Source organism: Fringilla coelebs, assembly GCF_963513975.1.
Source record: "Fringilla coelebs genome assembly, chromosome: 5".
In the NCBI taxonomy this organism is placed as follows: Eukaryota; Metazoa; Chordata; class Aves; order Passeriformes; family Fringillidae; genus Fringilla; species Fringilla coelebs.
Genome location: NC_140033.1, coordinates 27899170 through 27920159, shown reverse-complemented (window position 1 = coordinate 27920159; position 20990 = coordinate 27899170). Strand labels below are relative to the sequence as shown.

Below are 20990 nucleotides of genomic sequence, written 5' to 3'. Positions count from 1 at the left end.
TAACAATGAAAAAAAGGAAAAAACTTACTTGAAGGTGTACAACCAACACTCCCCTATTCTGATCATCTCAAATTGTACATTCTCAGCAAAATTTAGAGGGGATTTTGTCACACATAAACTGTTGTGCACATATCTTCCCAGTCTCAAAAGCATGGCTGCAGTACTTGAGCAGCAAACCAGACACCTCTGATGAAGGGTGTGATTAAACACTCACACCATTATCCCGATTTTTATGCAAATAAGCAGCGCTAAACTGTTTGTGGGATTCAAACAGTAATCACTGACCCACTTCAACAAATGAGGAATGCAATCATGCTCCACGTAAGGACATTTCTTTTTGAGCAGAAGGCTCTCGAATTTAATGTTTTGTGTTCAGAATATAAATTAGTTTCCTCTTGTCTGAAGGTTTATTTCTGTACGATTGAAGAGAATGTCACAGTGTTTCGTTGATATGCCACCCTTCCTTATCAAAGATACATTTGAAATTTAAAGACGCACATGAAATAAGGGGAAAAAAACCAAACCCCGCATGGTTAATCTGTTTGCAGATGTTTAATCAACAACAGAATAAAAATAAAATACTTTAGTTTCAGGTCTACAGCGTGATCCAGTAGCACCACCTGCTGTTTAGAGGGAGCACTGCTGCTTTAGTTATATGCAATAAATACTATTTTTAGATAGAAATGTACATACATTCCATAGGCATCTCTACGGTTCAACCTTATTGAATGGCTATGAAAAAGGCTTCAATCCTCTACAGGAAAGGCAAGCTTTTAAACAGTGATAGACTTTTTGCAATGTACCCCATAATATTTAACAATGCCAAGAGATATGCTTACTGGAAAACATCTGTTTAGATGCTTTACTCTTAATGTTTTCTTTTTGGAAAATATTTTTGCTGAAACTCATATTTTGGCAGCAGTAAATGGTCTGGTAAGTTAGAAATCCATTACACTGGTTCCAGTAAAAGAGAAAATAGAGCAGTGATTTTTTTGTAAGTGGAAATAAATTTCTAAAACACTTACAGAGATCCACTTGAGGTGGCATAAATTTAGTAAGTTGCAAAATTGTTTAATAAATGAACAAAGGATAATATATTTTTGTCCAAATCTAAGCTAATTTTAAAGTAATTAATGAGCATATAATTTGCCCTTTCCTCTTTCTCTGTTTCTCTCCCCTCTTGCCTTGGTGCTGGCAGATCATGACATCCAGGGCATTACCTGGTTTTCTTTACAGCTTTGAGCTGTGCCTGGCATTGGGAACACAAGGAGGGGGACAGCACCTGCCACTGGTGCTGCAGTGGTGCAGAGATGCCCCACAGAAGAGCACCTTTTCCAGTGCCCCTTCCAAAGCCCACTCCTTCCTCCCATTTCCCTCTGTGTCTCACAAGGCCCCAGCGTGCAGGGGTTGTTTCTGCTCCAGCCTTTCTACACAGCAAGAGGCTTCCTGCTTGTGGAATCTGTGGAAAGGAACCAAGACATTCACCTATGTCTTACGTCTTTCCTCAAGACTGGATGTGGAATTTTGTCCAGTTCTGCCTTGGGTGGTTAAAAAATTCATTCTGCTGCTCACAGTGTCTCCTGGGCTGTCCAGAAAAGAGGTGGGTATTTTGTGGTGCCTATTACTGTGCAGCTGCCATCTCTAACAAAAGTAAGCTCTGGATCTCATTGCTCTACTGTCATTATGAGTAAGATTTTAATGCCTTAAAGACTTCAAAAAGTCTAAGAGCAAAGAAATTTCAGCACTTTTTCAGTGAGTTTAGAAATAACACATTCTGCCAAGCAGCCTCTTACCACTGCCATTGACATAATTAAGTTATTATGGCTGCAGGAGTCCATGGAGTGCAGAGAGCCCTACCAGCATGATCCCTGGCCTGGTGATGTGATGGGGTCCCCGGGTGTGTGATGGGGTCCCTGGGTGTTAGACCATCTCTCTGTGACAGGGAAAGGCTGCTAAGCTGTCCTAGGGCTTTGCTGAGGCAGCACTGCAATGGCTGAAGGGCAGGACGTGGATCTGTGTGTATGACATTAACCTGCAGCTCAGTGGCACCATCCAGGGAGAGGAGAAATCAAGATGTGCATAAAGAAATCAGGAACAAAATGTGTGTCATTGTTAAACCGCAGTCAGAAACTAAGACAGCCTCATGCTGCCACTTGCACACTCTTCCTGGTGCGATGGGAAGAGAGAATCAGAAGAATAAAAGTGAGGGAATTTGTGGGTTGACTATAAAGACAGTTTAACAGGGAAAGCAAAAGCTATACATGCAAGCAAATAAAAAAATGGAATTCATTCACCACTTCTCATAGGCAGGCAGAGAGAGTTTAAGTGCAAGTGGTTTAAGTGGAATAATTACAAATTTACTGTGGTAAAAAAAGCAAAAAAAGATCAAAGACATTGAATGAGAGATCTAGACACACTTCTAAGGAATGCTTTGATGCATGCAAGAGTGCAGTCAATATTTATACCTCTGATGCAAGAAAGCACAAAAGAGAAACTCTGGACAGCTGTTAGTCTCAGAGGAATAAAAAATCCTCTGTAGTTGTCCCTGCATTCAGAATGAGAGATAAATTAAATTTCACAGAGAGAGTGATAAATTCAGAAGATGGAAAATCACAGGAAATGGGCACCAGTTTATTCCAGATGGAATGACAATGCTTATAGGTAAATTTAATAAAACTGGTGGAATTTAAATAAAGACCCAGGAGAAAGCAAATGCCAACTTCCTACAGTAGCCAGTGGATAGTGGAAAAAGAAATAGAGCTGAACAATTCAACAGGTGACTTAAGAAAACAGATTGCATCTGTTGAAGTAGTTACTTCAATGGAAGTGGAAAGTCAAAAATTTTTTTTAAAAATTGATGGAAATGAAAATTTATTGAAAAGATAAATTAAATGCACACATTTGACCTGGATCAAGATAAGTCTGATACATTACAAAAGGAGTGATGATGATTCAGGGCTGCAACTCTACAGAAGCAGTTTCCACTGGATCTTAAAGAGTAATATATAGCATGAGTGCTCATAAAGCTTAGTGAAATAAAATTGTGTGTGTGCAGGGCTGCACTCCATTATTAGGAAACACTGAAATTGCACTGCACACGTAGCATCTAAATCAGAGGGGTTTGTTGATTCTCAACATGCTATTTCTCCTTACCTGTAATAATTAGCCCACATAATTCAGGGTTAGCAAAGGACCCAGACATGCCTTCCTGTCAGTAGCAACAGCCAACTGTAACGCTGAATATTTTAAAATTAATATATCCACCCTGGGCCCTTGGTCCAAAACACACTCTGAAGGGAAATCTGTAGACCTGGCGAGAGGCTTGCTGAGTTACTGAGTTTTTCTGCTATAACCTAGGACTGAGACAAAGCTCATTTCTCCAGAGCAGCCCTCACAGCGCTGTGCCGTGCACTGGTAGCTGGAAAGGTGCCCAGAACACACCAGTGTTTTGGCTGCAGCTGAGCAGAGCTGGCACAGCGTCAGCACAGTCTCCCCAACTTCCTGGCCAGGGGTGGGCAGGATCCCAGGATAGGAAACAACCAGAACAGCTGATCCAAGTAGTCCAAAGGGATATTCCATACCATACGGTGTCAGCTCACATATAAAAGGTAAGGGTGGGAAGAGGAAGGGGGGGAATTGGTTTTTTACAGTATTTGCCTTTTGGAGCAACCCCTACGCGTGCTGAAGTGCTGCTTCCTGCGAAGTGGCTGAATGTCAATGTGAAGTAGAGAATTAACCCTTGTTTTTCTCTCTTTTTGCTTGTGTGTCTGTAAACTTTTGGTTTTGCTTTAGTAAACTGCCTTATCTCAACCTACAAGTTGTTTCCCATCTTGTTTTCTCTCCTCTGTCCAGCTGGAAGGCAAGAGATAGAACAGCTTGCTGGGCACCTGGCATCCAGACAAAGTCAACTCAAGAAACTCCATAAAATAAAGGGAAATTGAGCATTTGGGGTTTTCCCCCACCTTCAAAGAAATCTATGCCATGAACAATATTCTCAATTTTAATACTGTAAGCCACTAGTGAAAGCAGAAATATATGAGCAATGAAAATTCCATGTTAAACCCCACAAATTTTGGGGGGAATAGAGCTTTGCTGAGACAAGAGCCTATGGTGTTGCAACTCTTTTGCCATGTCTGAGTTCTCATTGCCGTTCAAGGACTACAGTAAACTTGAAATGGGTTGTCAGTCTTTAAATATACAGCACTATCAAAGGGTTTGTAGTACATTCATGAGACTTCTGAAATTGCCAAATAATTTAGGAATTTCATATAGCATTTTGTAAATAATTTAGAAAGATCTCTTACTTTGTAAAACATTACAAAATGTGCAGTTGAGGGAGGCACCTGGACAATGTTCCCAACATGGGATCAGATATGGTAGAAATGTTTCCACAGTATACAGAACACCCCTTGTGATTTCATAGCACAAAAGGCAGAACAGGATGTTCTCTTGTTCTAGGGAGGGCAAAATGAGTGAGTCAGAGACATGGTAAATAACTCACCATATTATAAGTGACCTTTGTCTTTTAGCAATTTAACCAAGAACAGCCTGTGCTTCAAGTCTGAAAGAAGCTAACAAGTTGCAGGACAAAGCAAGCCTAATCCAGTGGTTACTAATGCAGACTAACCTCCTACAGCACTGTGCTTTAGCAGCCCAACTTCTGCACTTCGAGATATTCCAAGTCTCAAAAATTTTGAAATTGGAACTTATTATCTAGTTGGAGGCCAGCTTTGTAGCTAGTGTGAAATGATTCTCAATTCCTCATGAAAAGATTACCAGAACAATTTAGAAAACGTGTAAAAGACAATACAAATAATTTTGAAAAGGAACCCATTGCTCCAGTCCTAGACTGAACTTGTGGTGGTGGACACCATTTTGAATAAAGAAAAACACATCCTCAAGCAATCTAATGGTTGTAGAATATAATACACTACAAGAGTTCAGCTGGAAGGGATGTAACAACACAGCTATGATGTAACAGCACAGCTATGATGTCAAGTCAGGAACCAGACAATGTAGGACTTTTTCACTGTACTAGAGCATACAGTAAGGCATACTGACAGAATAAGCAGAAAGTATTTAAGCAGATTAATTTTCCTTGAAATGAATTATAGTATCTGTCTACAATAGTGATAACCCATGCACTAGAAATAGTTAATAAAATCAGGAAAAGGGAGTAAATTTCTAGTTTTGTAATTCTGTTTCTTGCGCAGTAAAATTCTGCTACTTTCATTAGCAACCTGCTCTGCAGAACATTGTTTTCTTCTACTATTAAGGGTATATGCATTACCCAGCTGTAGGCTGTAACAGGATCAATGCAGACAGCACTCACTAAACAGAGCTTTCCCTTTTACTAACTAGCAAATACATCTGTGACTAAGATTGCTTTCCACTTGAGCTGAATCATAACAAAAAAAATGAAAAATGAGATGGGCCTGTCCACTGGAACTACAGTTTTATGAGAGTTTTTGTTTCTAGAAAACAAATGAAAGAAAACACCCTTTATGCAGAAACAATTTTAATAAGATCAAAGCGTGCAAAAAACTATCAGAACAAATGTTAGATGAATAGAAAACTAAAGAGTAATTTTGACCTCACTGGACAATGCATATACGAACATATATAACTGTTCATCCTATATGCTTATTCTGTCCATTCTGCTGCTGTCCCCAATGCAGGCATTGCATGTTTCAGAGAAGCCTGCATCTAAGAAAGGGTTAAATTATCTTTTACTGACTTGATTCACACATTTAAGAAAACTTTGCCCAATTCAGGGGTTTTTTTAAATTTTACTTGCCAGTCATGTTTTACAGACAACATTCTACCACTTAGCTTTGTCTGATGTAAGATTTTAAAGAATGCTATTCACATGATTTTCATTAGATGTTTAAAACACCACAACTGGAAAAAAAGTTAATTTGTCCAAAAGTACAGCCAAAGAGGTTAAAAAGATATTTGAGAACCATCAACTGAAAGCCTTTACTGTATCACAGTCACTTCAAGGGTTGTGAAGTAGTTTTCCACCAACTTCAGCTTTTCTTCAGAAAGCAGGTTTTCTTGCTTCAATTGTCTAATAAGAGCTTCCAAGGACCTGAGTCTCCCCAAAGTTTTAACCTCTTGCATTTCAAGTAAAGTTATCTTAGAGTGGAGTTTTGAAATTTTTTGCCAAAGGTGATCTCTGTCTATGTCTTGTCTGCAGTATGAATGCTCAGTCTGCAGTACTTCATTTCCATCATATTCAAACGCTTCTGTCTCCTCTATGTCAAGAAACTCTTCCTTAACAGGCAGGAAAGAAGTAGTAACTCTTTCAGGCTCTTCTGGACTCTCAGCTGGCATAATAATAGCAATGACAGACTCTTCACTTCCACTGAACTGTTCAATAGTTTGTGTGAGTGTACTCAGTAAAACTGCATCTTCACTTGTCTGCACTTCACCAGAACAGACCACGTGAGGGACAGAATTTTCAACTGCATAGTCAGTAACTGGCCCTAAAGCACTGTTCAGTTTCAGAGATGAATTCAAGCAGTCAGGGTCTGTAAATTGCAGGACTGTAGCTGTACAACCTCCTGAATCCTCTAGAGAAGTATGAACACCAGCAGCCTCCATGCTCTGGACAGCTGCTGTCATAAGAATAGGATTAGGCTGATGTAAGTACTGCCTACATGAACTATCAAGAATGACAGTGTCTCCCTGAAAGCCACCTTCATGGGGAAGCTGCAGGTTTTGAATTTGTAAAGGTTTACTCAGTGCAGTTGAGAAAACCACTTCTGCTTTTTCCTCTACATTTTGTGCAATTACAGAATTTTTCTTTGGTGTACAAAGTTCAAGCGGTAGAGATACTTCCTCTGACACAACATTTGTTTCTTCTTGATCTTTCTTCTGTACCTGCTGTGAACTGTTCTGAGAAGAATCTTTTTCCTGGATGAGAAAAAAAAAAAAAAATCACTACCTTGTAACCAGAAAATCACTGAGCATTAAAAAATTAGGCAGATCTCATTTCTTAGCATGGTATTGTAAAAGGACTAACTTAGATGAGCACTGTTTTAAAATTACATCAGAGGCCTAAGAATTCATGTAAGCATCTTCCACAACTTTACTTCAGTTCCTACGTGTAAAAATACTATTTTAAAGCTCTAAAAGCAATAGTTGTGTTTGGGGTTTTGTTTTTGTTTTTTTTTTTTTTTTTTTCTTACTGGGGTTTGGGATTTTTTATTTGTTTTATTGTGGGCTTTTTTCAAACTCTAGGGAATTTGGACAGTTTACACAAATTACAGTAATTATTCTCCTAAGAAATGTAACATTTTGTATCGTAAACGCTTCTGCAATCTCCAGTTAAAAAAAGGTATTGAACTTCCAATCAAACTAGGGGAAGTTGTTCTTCCTTTACATTATGGAATCACATACCTGTTTTGTGTCAGTCCTGCTGACAAACTGTTTTGATGGAAATTCATAGGAATTCTATTTTTATAATACAATATTATTATCTGACAGATTAGAAAATCTGTATTACATCAAAAGTTGGTTAGCTTTGTACTACAAAACAAAAAAAAGGGTAGAAATAGATTACCTCATCATCTGGGGAAGAGAAAATAGTTGGCACAGCAGTATTTTTCAGGTACCGTATCCCCCACCGCACATCCAGGGAATCGGGGGTGAAATGATCACTGCAGAGGAGCTGGTGCTTACTTGGAGTCCACGAATCCCGCTTCATGTTCCGCAACCATTTCTCCAGTCTCTCTTTATCATGAAGTGGGAATCTTTTTAAAGCAGTTGAAAAGACAAGAAAATATACAAAACCCCTGTTATTGTTGTCTTCCTTTGTCTTAAATAAGAATATCTCATTGTTACTTAGAAGGTAGCCTTCCTTTAGAAATGATTAAAATAACATTTTTTCAAAAAAAAAAAAGTATTAAATGCTAATCTGGATGTCATGAACACGTTAATCCAGTCATTATATACATTATTTCTAGTTGTATTTGCTCTGGAGTTCAGAAGCAGAATTTCTGATTTCTACTAGCCAAGGGTTTCAGAATCTATGGCCAAGACATTTTGAAAGGTTTGATCCTACAACACTTGTTCAGAAAGCAGCTCTGCTAAAGGGAGATGAAATACTGAAATGCAACTTAAAGAAAGTTAAGACTGGCCCGCATTTTATTAATAGTATTACTGGGGCTTATTTGTATTTCTAGACACAACTAGTATTTTCTGCTTAACAGAGTACCTCCTAATACAGGCCCCTCTTTGGATTATCAGATAATTTGTCAATGTGAATATTTCCAATACAGGTTTTAAATTTTGTTCAAAAAGTAAATGCATACAGATGCAAAGCATCTATATTGTGTTTCAACAATTCAACTTTCTCACAGCGTTAGGAGTCTACATCATATTTTATAATTTAGAATTAACTTTTCAATCATCTAACCTACCTGAAAAGGCAAATGATGAGTATTCACCCTCATAGAAGAAAAAATTGGCTTTAAAAATACATGCAAGTGGTCAGACATCAGAAAGAGAATTAAATTAAAAAGAAAGTGTGTGATGATATGTAATTTACTTAATCACAGGCAATACACAAATGAAAGGGAAATTAAAGGCTTATTATGATGCATGCACAGTCAAGAAGTGATGGTATCAGGAGCATAAACATTCAGACCACTCTTGTCTCTCACCTCTTCTCAGTCAGGTATCAGAGTATTTGAAATGTACTTCTATGTTTCTCTGGTGCATATAAATTTCACTTTAACTCTAGCATATAACCACATGATACATGAACCATAAGTTGAATTCTGAGCACTGTAAAGTGACTACTGTTCAGAAAACAACATTCGTGAGAATCACGAGCAACAATAATTACAAAGGAAAAATCTCCGCTTTTGCGACCCCACCCTCAAATCCCTGAAGCTGCAGGTTTCCTCCAAAAGCCACGCAGAGCAGCAGACTCTTACACAGGCCCTGTGTTCCAAAACTGCAAGCTCAGGTGATTTTGAGAGAAAGAGTGCTGAAATTCACAGCATAAAGGAGCCTGCCTTTACCCCTTCCCCAATCTTTTGAATTTGTTGCCATGTAAGTCTTCAAATTACCAAGGAAACAGAGCAGGTGTTTGATGCATCCAGCTCTGCGTATCTGCAGGAATGCAAGGAATAATGCAAGGAATAAAACACAGTAACCTCTGAAGGAAAAGTCAGAGGTTCAGGCTTTTCAAATCTGCTGCTTAGATCATGTACACCCAGTGGCAGCATTGCATGTGTGACAGAGCATGCTCCTTGGTAACACAGCTTAGCCTGGCTGTTACTACAGAGGCCCAAAAAAGTCTCTCAGGAAGGCAATGGCTTCCTTTCACTGATGGTCATGTCACAACTCACACCCTCTCCAAGAAGGCCTTGAGAACACTTGCTCCCACTGCATTTACACTCACAACACAGGACCCACTGCTCTACCCAGACTCAACCAGCTTCAGATGGAAAACAAAATAATCTGAAGCAAGAGAAGGGTCTGATAGTGAAAGTTTTTATTTCAGCTTAAAGGCAACTTTGCTAAAACCTGCTCATGCTTCAACAGCTCCTCACTAATCAACAGAATCTGTTCTCTAGTGTAAACAAGACATAAAAAAAGGGGAAATGGAAAGAGGAAGTGGACAGAATTTATTTAGCAGCTGCCATCACTACACAGGTCAAAGAAGTGAAGAACTAAAACGAAGAAGAGCAGTTAGGCCAGTTGAGATTAGGAGACCAAAGGTTTGGAAGGGGCTCAGACCCCAACCACAGAGCAGCAGAGGACTTCTTTGGTAGCGGTAAGAGGCAAGGGAATAAAACTTGCAATTCATGTCAACAGTAGTCACTAATATAAGGTAAGAGAAGTCTATAAATCAAATCTCAGCACCCCTTCTACAGGAGCATGAAACTCAGAATGGAGCACAACTCAAAGGCTAGATAAACCAGCTAAGTTTTGGCAATCATCTCCATACAGATGCCATACATTTGAATATAGACATGTCTCAGTGCTCAAGTTTGTTTTGATTACCCATGTGACACTCAAACTCTCTAAAGCATAAGGGAAAAGACATTATTTTCCTTATTGTTTTATCATGATTCCATATTAGAAATGTGCCAGGGAAATAAGCTTTCCTTCAATCTAAAATAAAATTTCTTTCAAAGCAGTTTTCCTGTAGGTCTTCCTACACAGCCTTCCTGATCTTGGAATAACTATGACTAATCAGAAACTGAAAGAAAACCTAGTTTGAGGTATAAACTTTACTGAAACAGATTTTGAGGCTAATCGTGGAATTTATTATTCAAATTTTTCTTAAGTTGCTTCTGTTGACAAATGGTTTCATACTTTTATTCTACACAAATACATTCATACTTAGTTATCTGCACTGCGCTTCTCTCAGGACTGTGAAATGTTGTTTATAACTCACCACCCTGGGAAGCGATAGCCACGTAACCACAGCAGGGCAGAGGTTACTGCAGGCCTGGGATGGGGACTGGTCCATGCAGAGTCTGGACAGCACAATGCAGCCACCATAAACTGGTTTTTGGCAACCGAAGTAGTTGAGTTCCAGCTAACTTAGCTGCTTCCAAACAACCAGCAATGCCTCTGTTCACAGCGCAGGTAAGGTAATAATTCTAGTGGCTAAGTTTAATTTTAAGGAATCATTTTATGTTTACTTGCTTACTCTTCCGGGCCCTTCTCCTGGCATGTAAAACGTAATACACAAGACATTTCACCCTTAAACCAAAGCCTCCCCTACTGCCCGCGCTGCTGGAACATCGCTTCCACAGAGGCAGCAGCGAAACAGAGTCAGAAGTGCAAATTTTATTTTTTAGTCGAATCTCCTTGCTCTTCACTTCACGGGCCCTCGGCACCTACTCCAGAGCCCTTAGACGCTGCCGTGCCATCGCCCCCTCACACAAGTCCCGTCCGCCCTGTGAGAGGCACGGTGTGTGCTATTGCGTCTCAGCTGTCCGCTCTTTACTCCCTATACCTCCCGTTCCCCAGCGGGTCAGCTCCTTTCCCTCCAGCCTCCCGGGAGCAGGCGGCGTTCCAAGGCGACCACCAGCGCGGTCCACCCGTGGCGCTGAGTCTTTCGGCCATTTACTTCCGCGGTGGGGCTCACAACTACCGCCACGGCCAGCGCTCGCCCGGACCCTGCCCCGCTCCGCGGCCACTCACGGGTAGAAGCTGAGCTTGCGCTGGTCCTTGGCGCTCTGGCCGCCGCGGTTCTTGCAGCGGGTGGCGGCGCAGTACCGCGGCATGTCGGCCACCACGGGCCGGGCCGGGCCGGGCCGGGCTGAGGCGGGTGGAGCTGGGCTCGGGTGGAGCTGGGCTGGGCTGGGCTGGACTGGGCCGGGCCGGGCCGGGGGCGGTGCCGCCTCTTCACAGCGCCCCCAGCGGCGGCGCCGAGGTTGCGACCTCCCGCGTGCACCCCGTCACGTGCGCCTGGACGACCAATGGCGCAGCGCTTCGTGTAGGAACCGCGGGGGGCCGGACTGCGCGAGCGCCGGGCGCGGGCGGGCGGGAACGGCGGCGGCGCTGAGGGGCGGCGGGGGAGCGGGGCCGGCGCTGAGGTGAGGACGGCGGAGAAGGGCCGCGACCGCTGGGTGAGGGCTCCGAAAACGTGGAAGGTTGCCGAAGTGGATGGAGTGGAGCGGAGCGGAGCCGAACGCGGGCGGGTCGGGAGGGGGGCGTTGGGAAGTTTGGGGGCAGCGTGGGAAGCTAGGCAGGGGAGCGCAGAGAGGGGCCGCTGAGGCTCGGTCCGGAGCATTTATTTGGAATTGGGCCTCCCTGGGCCGCGCTGCGGTGGTGTTTCCCAGCCTGGCTGCATTGGAGATGGGATAGAGTCGCTGAACGTGGCTGTTAGCGGCTGCCCAGCTCTGGCCTGGCCCCACCCGATGGTGCTCTCCGGCTGCAGCGAGGTCTTCAGGGGTCTGGATAGGCAGGGTGGTGTCAGGTTGATTGCTTCGTTTCCCTTTGCTCCAGGGCAAGATTCAGGAAACCTTTTTCTGCGTTTGCTTTCGAGTCAGTATAGGAGAGGCCAAGACAAGTACAAGCCCCTCCGTTTGACAGACTTGCCTGTAGCTGCTTCAGGACTGGAAGACTTGCTTACTCATCAGATTAGTCGTGGTAGGAGACCCGAGAAGACCTCGGAATCTTTATTACTATTAGTAAATTGCTTGCAGAAATAATTACGGGGTGTGAGCGTTCCACAGGTTAGTGTATAGCAATTCTGTAATGAAAGCAGTAGCAGAACACTAGTGATGCTCTGTGTTCTCTGAGTACGTGAGACTTTGCATAGAGGCATTTATCCAAGATTTTTATTAATTACTTTCCAAGAAGGATGGAATAGGGTATTTGAGTTGCAAGATTAAGTAGCTTCTTTTTTTCTAAATCTGACAGATTTTATTCTAGGTACATCATCCTCAAACATTGCTTCATTGTGCAGCTGTTGATAAACTAATGAAGAACTGATTATTACTTCTGCAGTATTTTGGATAAACATTAGACAGTGCATTTCTTATACAAAGGTGAATAGTTGTTGAGATCTGTACCTGTTCACCCAACAGAATTAAATAGTTATTATGTGGCATAAGGTCTTTTACTTCATTGACAAATGTACCTAAATTAAGTACATAGATAATTATTAGAAGAGCTCATTATTGCATGAGCTTAATGTGTACAGAATTTATTGAATTCTGGAATGTGGTTCAAGTAGCTGCAGTGTCTGACCTGGAAAGTGCAACTTACATGTCCCTTTTTGATTAAGAAACAGAGGGTGAAGAGACATAAGCAAAAAAAGTATTTAAGAGTCTGTATTTTCAAAAGGCTTGTAAAAATAGTTTGGAAAGGCAGGGCTGAAGTAGTTGGCAGTAGCAACACTAAGATACTGACAGCATATAAAATAGGTGCTTTCTAAAAAGTAAATCGAATATTTGACAGTATCTAAATATAAGACTTGCTCACTCTGATAACCCTGTGAAGTTGAAAATGCTGCTTATACTGAGTTTTATTTGTATTTTGTTTTCATTTACATCTTATTCTTAAATTTGAGTTTGATTGATATGTTCAAGGGCAGTGTTAAATCTGTGTTTGCTGGTTTAAAAAATTGTGAAACTTAAGTCCTTTTTTTTTTTACTATGCTTTAGAAATCAAATATAGCAAAGAACTTCATTACAGAACTCCTAATGTAAAGAACTGTAGAAAAAGAAAAACTTAGGTGTATTTTGTTATCAAAAATAATACAAGTTTAGGTGGTTAGCCAGAGCAGAAAACCTGAAGGACTAACTTGATGATCTCTGGCTCTCATGAGTTTTGAAAGAGGGTTTTGCTCTTTCTTAATGGAGGCATGAACTGTTCCTTTTAGTTCTTTTCAGTGTTCAGTAGTAGAAGCAGGATGGTTGACCTTAAGAGAGTGCAGCAGGTGATTATGCAAGCATGATGCAGGTGTGGGTTAATAAAGTAAATGAAAACAATCACCTATGTGAGATGAACACATAAGTCTGCATCTATAAAGCACCAACAGGAAGAAAGCCCCAAATCATGGAAGGATGTACATGTGTGTAGTTCTTAGTGCCCAAGTGGTAAAATTTCAGGTTAGTGAAAAGATTAGGTTTCAGGTTAGAGAGAAGATATGTGGGAAAACTTGGTACTAAAAATATGTCTGATATTGTGCATGGAGAATACTGGAAAGAACTATTCATTTGGTATCTAAGTACACTGATCAAAATACAATTTGTTTCAACTGCTGCCCCTTAACACTTGATATCATGCAGGCTGCTGGCCAAATAAATGCTTAAGAGGGCATGGGTAGATTAATCTTGCAGGCCTTTTGCTCTTGTCTCACAGCATTCATTTTAACCCCCTGACTTGCCTATTAGAAATGGTATTCCTTTTCCCATTTTTGGTTCTTTTAAATTTTGTTTAGAGGGAGTTGACTGTCAGGTAAATGTGTAATTTTCATATGTATCAGGTATTCAAAGGTTTTGAATTCTGCCTGACAAATACTGGGTTCCATGCTGGCTAGCAAAAATGTTCTGGCTTTAACGATGCTCAGACTGTAAGTTTGTTTATTCAACTTTCAGGAAAGTAACATCAATCATCTCTGAGTTGTTCTTACATTACATTTGAATCAGTGTAATCTGGTGGGGGGGGCATGTTACATCTGGAATGTTCAGGGTCTTGTTGTACATCCTTCTGGTCAGGTGTCAGCTAGCATTCTGTCTTTGAACATTTGCCTTTCTGCACTCTGTGTTTTAAATATAATATGCACAGGCATATTATCTGTCCTCATCTTCTATAGGAACAGCTCACTCTGTCCTTCATGAAAATCATGAGACATCATGTGGCTATGTGGAACTGTTTCTTTAAGTCATTAAATATGCCACAAGTTTTCCTTAAGTTCTCCTATATTTGTTTCAAAATATATTTTTTGACAGATGAGTGGTTGAAAAAAAAAATACAGCTTTTAATTATTGTTGAAGCTACTTGTCTTGTATAAAAGACGTTTTTTTGCCTTCAGTTCTTTCACTGAGGGTTTCATATGTAAACCTTTCTATGCAGTGGTATTTATTAGATGAATTCTTTATGCAGATGAACTAAGCCAGCCTGTTGTTAAATAGAGGAAAATGGGCTTTATTGGCTGAACTCTGGAAGTGAATGATCTGCTCTTTGTCACTTCACTTTAGGTGGGTTAAACAAACTGAAGCTGAGCACGAGTGTCTAATAGTCTTGTCTTCCTGCACCTCACAGTCATGTCTAGGCCAGTTGTGTTTTCATGCTCCTGTTGTTGCACCAGCTAATCAGTGACTTGGTCTTCCAGTAGGGTCAGTTTTTGCAGCCTGTGCTTAATTTAGAGCTACTCTGTTTGGGGTCCTAGAATTCAAGATTAATGTAAAGCTAGTTCAGGTTTCGCAGTGTGAAATGTAAGATGCAACGAAATGTGCTGTATATTTACTTTTGCAACTTCATATGACAATAATCAGTTAAATGTAAAACAATAAAGTGGTTGTTATGCATGTGAAATGTCACTTTGCAGTATTTTCACTTATGTATTCTGTGAATATGAAAACAGCGTAATGGAGTTTGACAGGTGTAAAACAGTGTGCTTACAAGTCTGTCACTGACTGCTGTAACATGCTGGTCTTCCTCTGCCAGCCTACAGCTGTAACTAAGTTGTTGTCGAATGTAAAACTACTTGTTCTTCAAGTATATTTCCTTCTTTTTTTAGGAACTGGAGAAATGGCCACTACACAATCTGTCTTCACATTTGCTCTCTGCATTTTAATGATAACGGAGTTAATACTGGCTACAGAGAGCTATTATGATATCTTAGGAGTTCCAAAAAATGCATCTGACCGCCAGATTAAGAAGGCATTTCACAAGCTGGCTATGAAATACCACCCAGACAAAAATAAGAGTCCTGGAGCAGAAGCAAAATTTAGAGAAATTGCTGAAGGTAATATACACTGTCTATGGTCATAATTTGATATGTGTCTTATGTCTATAACCTAAGTGCATTTTGTTTTTATTGAATAAGAGGTATAAAGGGTTTTATTTCTGAATTCCACTTAAGTGCTGTGAGATATCAAGCATCAAAATCTGAATTGTTTCTTTGTTCTTGCACATAGGAAGGCCTTTTTACATAGTTTATGCATTTCTGCTTATTAGGCTTTTGGTGTCTTCTTCTTCTCACAAAAAATACTTGGTAGTAGGACAGCTTTAGCCCTAGGAGGTTAATTTTTACTTTTTGATCTGTTTCATAAGATCTGGCTCAGGATTACTACCAGGGCTTCTGGAGGGCCTAGCAGCAACCTTGCAGTAACTATGGGGAGATTATCAGAAAACCCACAGCAGGGTGCTTCAGTGGGTTATGGTGGAAATAGAGTAGACAACAGGTGCAAGAGGTTCAAGTGGTTATAATGAAAAACTTTTTCACCTTGAGGATAATGGTTGGATTTGAGGATCCTGGAGTTCTTTTCCAGTCTTAACAATTCTGTGATCTGTTCTACAGGCCAGTGTTAGAACAGATTGCCTAGAGAGGTTGTGCAGTCTCCAACCTTGGACACTTTACAGGAATGACTGGGTAAAGCACTGACTAACCTAGTCTGATCTCATAACTGACCCTACTTTGAGCAGGAGGTTAGAGTAGAGACAGAGGTCATGTCTAACTTGAGCTATCTGTGATCCTACAAATATAACACTTACAAGTATTATAATATCACACTTATAAGTGTGATAAAATGTTGCAAGTGGATAATCAAGAACAGAAAGACTTGCAGAAAAATAAGGTATAGCCGCTTCTATTCCCTGTAGACTCAGGTATAACATCTGTTTATTTGTGTAGTTCTCTTAACTAAGCTAAATGGGATTTCTGGCTTTTACCTTCTTGTCTGCAGAAGAGTTACTTTGAAAGAAAAGTAGTTAGCAATATAATGAAAGGGAGGTTCAGCCTCGTTAGATACTTACTGCAGTTGTTAGCACCTTTTACAGGAGGAAGTAGGAGCTCTAAAATGTTGAATTATATAGAATAATTTCAAGTCTTTGACAGGTAAGAAAAGGAGTTTTTAAAATATTTAGTTATCAGAATGGGTGTATTTTCTATCAGAGTTTCTGGAATACCTGTAGCTGTTGTTCAAAACCAAAGATTGGAGGGAAATCTAATTTCATTTTAGGTATATCCAGTCACTAAATCTAGGTTTATTGCTGAACTTGTGAAAAATGGAGAATTGCCACGTGGTGAAACTAATTTTCTTTATCTCCTCAGTGTTTATGTTATTGCTTGTAACTGGCATAGCTAGAACTTGCTGAGTGGCAAGTAGATGTTGCCCTGTGTTCCTGTGATAGGAGTGCAGCAGATCCTTTGTCTTCTTAGGCAGAACTTCTAACTCATCCTTCCTCCTTCAGACTTTCTGATCACCACCTCTCACTATTATTTTGTTTCAAATCTAAACACTAATATTTATTGGTAGTTAAACTATATTGTATTATGTGTAACCCGTCCTCACAATGCAGCTGTGTTTGTTATTGTAACTAACTATTTTGACACAGTTTATTTTGGTTTGGAGAAATGTAGAGCTCTTGATTGGGCTTGAACATTGAATGAAAGTCTTATTTGAAATTTCTTTGATTCAGGAAGTGTAGGGGAGAAGGCTGCTGTTGTATGGTTTTGTTTTTTTCTGGTTTTTAAAATGGAAATGAACTGTAACTTTTTTTTTTTTAATATAAATAGCATATGAAACATTGTCAGATGAGAATAAACGAAGAGAATATGATCAGCTTGGCCGTCATGGAGGAAGAGGAAGTAATGGAAGTCCATTCCATCAGTCATTTAATTTCAACTTTGACGATCTCTTCAAAGACTTTGACCTATTCAGTCAAAACTCACGGTCAAAAAAGCACTTTGAAAATCACTTCCGAAGTCATCGGGATGCTCATAACCGGCAAAGACGTTCTTTCCAAGAGTTTTCTTTCGGAGGTGGACTGTTTGATGATGTGTTTGAAAATATGGAAAAGATGTTTTCATTCAGTGACTTTGAAAATGCACACAGACACGCAGTGCGAACTGATGCCAGATTTCATGGATCCAGCAAGCACTGCAGGACTGTCACTCAGAGGCGAGGAAACATGGTTACCACATACACCGACTGCTCTGGACAATAATGTTTCCTTTCTTCTAAACTTTTCTTCTTTACTCAACATCTTCATAATCTTTCTTGGTTTTATGCTAACATGGAAAAAATTCTCTGAACTGTGTTTTCTAAAAAACACTTAAACTACTATAAAGAAGTTGTAGATGAAATTAATCTTCAGAATAGAAGCAACATGCTGTTGGGAAGTAAATGTGTCAACAACTACTTAGAATGGGAGAGAAATAATCTCATGTGACAGAAAAAAAATATATATTTCAGTTTAGTAAACACTTTCCTTAAATTTGAACACAAGATATATATTTTTAATTTCAGAAATGTAATATAATTTTTTTCATGTAAGCCAGTTCAGGACTGATTGAATTACTGGTGTGTGGATTGAAGCAGAGGAGATACTTTAATTTTGATGTGCTGCTTTTTTTTTTAATCATTTCTTTCCAATTTTGCACTTGCAGTTTTTACCTGATACAGATTACTGTGCAAATTACATAATTTACACAAAATAGCAGCAGAAGTATAACTTCCTGGGGTCTTTGTTACTCTCTCTAGAATTGCAAAAGTATTAGTAAAACCCTTACTTCTTGACGTTGGAAAATAATAGCAAGGGAATATGTGAAGACTGTGAGCGATGTTGGAATTAGTTTAATTTCTGAATTGGCCTGAAGCAATCTTAGGATTTGAATAATCCTTGAGTTATTTACGGGGACATAGGGATATTCACATATGTAAGTTTGTGTGCACACAAAGTGTTTGTTTTGTTTTTTTTTTTCCCCTCCTTCCACAATACAAATATCTCTCTGACAAGGTTTGGAAGGGCACACCCAAAACACTCTTGTTTTATGCTTACTATATTACCATGTGTGCAATGTACTTTTTGTAACTCACTTTATTGAACTAAAATCTTCCTCTGAGATCTTAGGAACTTCAATAAGATAGGCTTGTCTACAGTTTCACGGTGTTCCTGAAAGGGCCTTAGTAAAAGCTACAGTGTTTAGATTGGCAGATTTATTACCTGTCAGCAGGAATATTTCAGTGTTGTGATTTGAGAGGTAAATTCTTTGCCTAACCGCAGAGTAAAACTGAAAATTACAGTCCTTGTGTTCATCCAATGCCTTGTGGGGCTGGAAACTTCTAATAAGGACAGCACTAATGGGTATTGATTTTAGCACCATGGAAACTCACAACCAGTGTAAGCTACTTAAAACTAAAAAGGAAGAAAAAACCACCAGAAAATGGTGCACAACAAAACCCCCAAATACTTTAGCTGATGTCAATCAAAAAGTTCTGTTGTAGCTTAGTTTAACTAGTATCTGTTGTTTAACTAGTCATACAGGTTCAGAATGTTAAATTTGCTGTCCCTTTAGCACTGGGACATGAGAATTTACCTATCAGGTTGATTGCATGAGCAAAATAAGCATTTTAACTAGCAGTGTTCTAAATAGGCTTTGAGTTCTTAAAATCTTTATTAAGAGGTTTAACCCTTTGCTTCTTGGGTGGATATTGAAAGCTGCCTATTTGTTAAGGAAGTTTAGCCTTCCCCTCAAGTGTACGTATTATCGCTTGTTTTCATTGCCTAATCCTTGGAATGGATTGTTGCGCCATATTAAGTGCTTTTCCTTTTCCATGTTCTTCTTTATTTATTAATAGACTAATACCTCATATATGGTCTTTATTAAAAGCCAGTAATTTGTGCAACATTATCGGAATGTGCAATATTCTTACAGTAAGAAAAGTGCTGGATTGAGTGTGGGTTTTTTTTTCACCCTTTTCTGTGTAAGTAGAGATTTGTTTCTTCTGTATAATTAATATATGATTCAAGCAAAAGTTGTACTTTTCTGTAGATTTCTGCATTTATTTTGTTTAACGTACTTCATTAGTCCTGTGCCTGAATCAAATATTTGCCCAGTTCATATCATATGGGCATCCAAGTGAACAAATTATTAACTTGAAGTTATGAACTACTTTTTCTCACAGAGATTAAGTATTAAACATAAGAGTGTTTGTGAATGTCCTTTGGTGGGAGGCAACTCTAGAAGTGGGATGCGCAGGTAAAATATTAATGCCTTTCTTAGTCAAGTGAATATTTTCTTAATTAAAAAAAATAAAAAGGAAATAGTAGAATGAGCAATTCACTTAGGTCCCTTCCTGAACTCTGAATTAAAGGGAATGAAAGCCAAAATGAACACTATCAATTGTAGGAAACACATTTCAGCCCAAAAACTCAAGTAATTTAAGTGACTGTATAAGTCCACAATCTTTCAGGCTAAACTTTAGGGTGAAAACGAGGGTCCTGGCTGCTTCTAGCCTAGTTTCCCCTCTTGAAGAATGGTCCAAACTTAGTACAAAGTGTACTTGTTTTCCTGATATCTTTAAAGTGTAAGTATGAAACTGATAAGAAAACCAGGAGTGTTGCTATTTTTATAGCTGATCCACCTTAAAAAAACTTCTGCCTAGTCTATTTCAACTTGCTTTCATATTATTTCTCTTAATTACTTGTCATAGGAAAAACAACAAATGCTTTCCATTATTTCTATGGCTTCTCCAAGTCACCTTCTGGTTGTTTTTGTTGTTGATCCAAGGTCAGATCCGCAGAAACCAGTGTATGGCTGTCCCTGTGGTTTTCTGTGATAGGTTTGCTTGGAATATGCCTTAGCTTGGGAAATTCAGGCAGTCTTTCCTCAGCCAAGTCTTCACTTTCATGGCCCTCAGAACACAAGCTTGCAAAACATGTTGTGCTTCTCACTTATTCGGAGCTCTTGCACATTCTTTCCCTATTTATAGTGTTTGCTTCATGGCAGGCTCCAGCGGAAGTCCTGGTATAACCTTATGACACCCCTGACTTCAGAGTTTCTTAAGTGCCATTTTTGATCTCTCTTTAAATCTTCTGAAAATGCCCAACAAAATCAGTTTTTGTTAGATAAGGGTGAAAAATAAAACCCTGAACAATTTTTTGAAAGTAATTTATGCATATGTAACTCAAAATGATTTCATTTTTAGAACTGCCATCAAAGTGCTTTTTTATGTTTGTTTTCTTCCCATTATACTTTTGAAACACAGTATCTAGTGGAGATAAAAGTACTGTAAAGTTAATTAGAGTGCCATTACATTAAACACATGAAAATTTATGGTGTGATGTGTCTTTTTTTTTTCTTTTTTTTTTTTTCTTTTGCTTCAAGATATAGATGGGAAACCAAATTGAAGTGACTTATGTGGTGCTTGTGTTTTATGGAACGTTTCGACCACTGCATTTTCCCTGAATGAAATGGTGGAGTTGGCAGGGAGAAGAGAGTGGGGGTGAAGAAAATTTGGTCAATTTCACCTGGTTTGTATTTTTTTGGAAATGTTTGG

The 20990-nt window shown here is 39.5% G+C and overlaps 2 protein-coding genes across 5 annotated transcripts; one reads left to right on the top strand and one right to left on the bottom strand.

Annotated features, from left to right (window-relative positions):
* Positions 1 to 5413: 5413 nt before the first annotated feature.
* On the bottom strand, positions 5414 to 11309 carry THAP5 (THAP domain containing 5). Of its 2 annotated transcripts, none has more exons than XM_084206314.1 (3): positions 11173 to 11309; positions 7568 to 7757; positions 5414 to 6918 (listed from the first exon to the last, which is right to left on the bottom strand). In XM_084206314.1, exons 1-3 carry the CDS (start codon positions 11253 to 11255, stop codon positions 5980 to 5982), a joined length of 1212 nt encoding a protein of 403 aa, XP_084062440.1. In that variant the 5' UTR covers positions 11256 to 11309; the 3' UTR covers positions 5414 to 5979. The 2 variants fall into 2 exon arrangements, with proteins under 2 accessions (XP_084062440.1, XP_084062441.1); XM_084206315.1 differs by lacking the exon at positions 11173 to 11309 and adding an exon at positions 10985 to 11062.
* A 238-nt stretch (positions 11310 to 11547) lies between these two features.
* Positions 11548 to 20765, top strand: DNAJB9 (DnaJ heat shock protein family (Hsp40) member B9). Of its 3 annotated transcripts, none has more exons than XM_084206866.1 (3): positions 11548 to 11567; positions 15224 to 15451; positions 17225 to 20765. In XM_084206866.1, exons 2-3 carry the CDS (start codon positions 15235 to 15237, stop codon positions 17653 to 17655), a joined length of 648 nt encoding a protein of 215 aa, XP_084062992.1. In that variant the 5' UTR covers positions 11548 to 11567; positions 15224 to 15234; the 3' UTR covers positions 17656 to 20765. The 3 variants fall into 3 exon arrangements, with proteins under 3 accessions (XP_084062992.1, XP_084062991.1, XP_084062993.1); XM_084206865.1 differs by lacking the exon at positions 11548 to 11567 and adding an exon at positions 11574 to 11600; XM_084206867.1 differs by lacking the exon at positions 11548 to 11567 and adding an exon at positions 11997 to 12123.
* Positions 20766 to 20990: the final 225 nt, after the last annotated feature.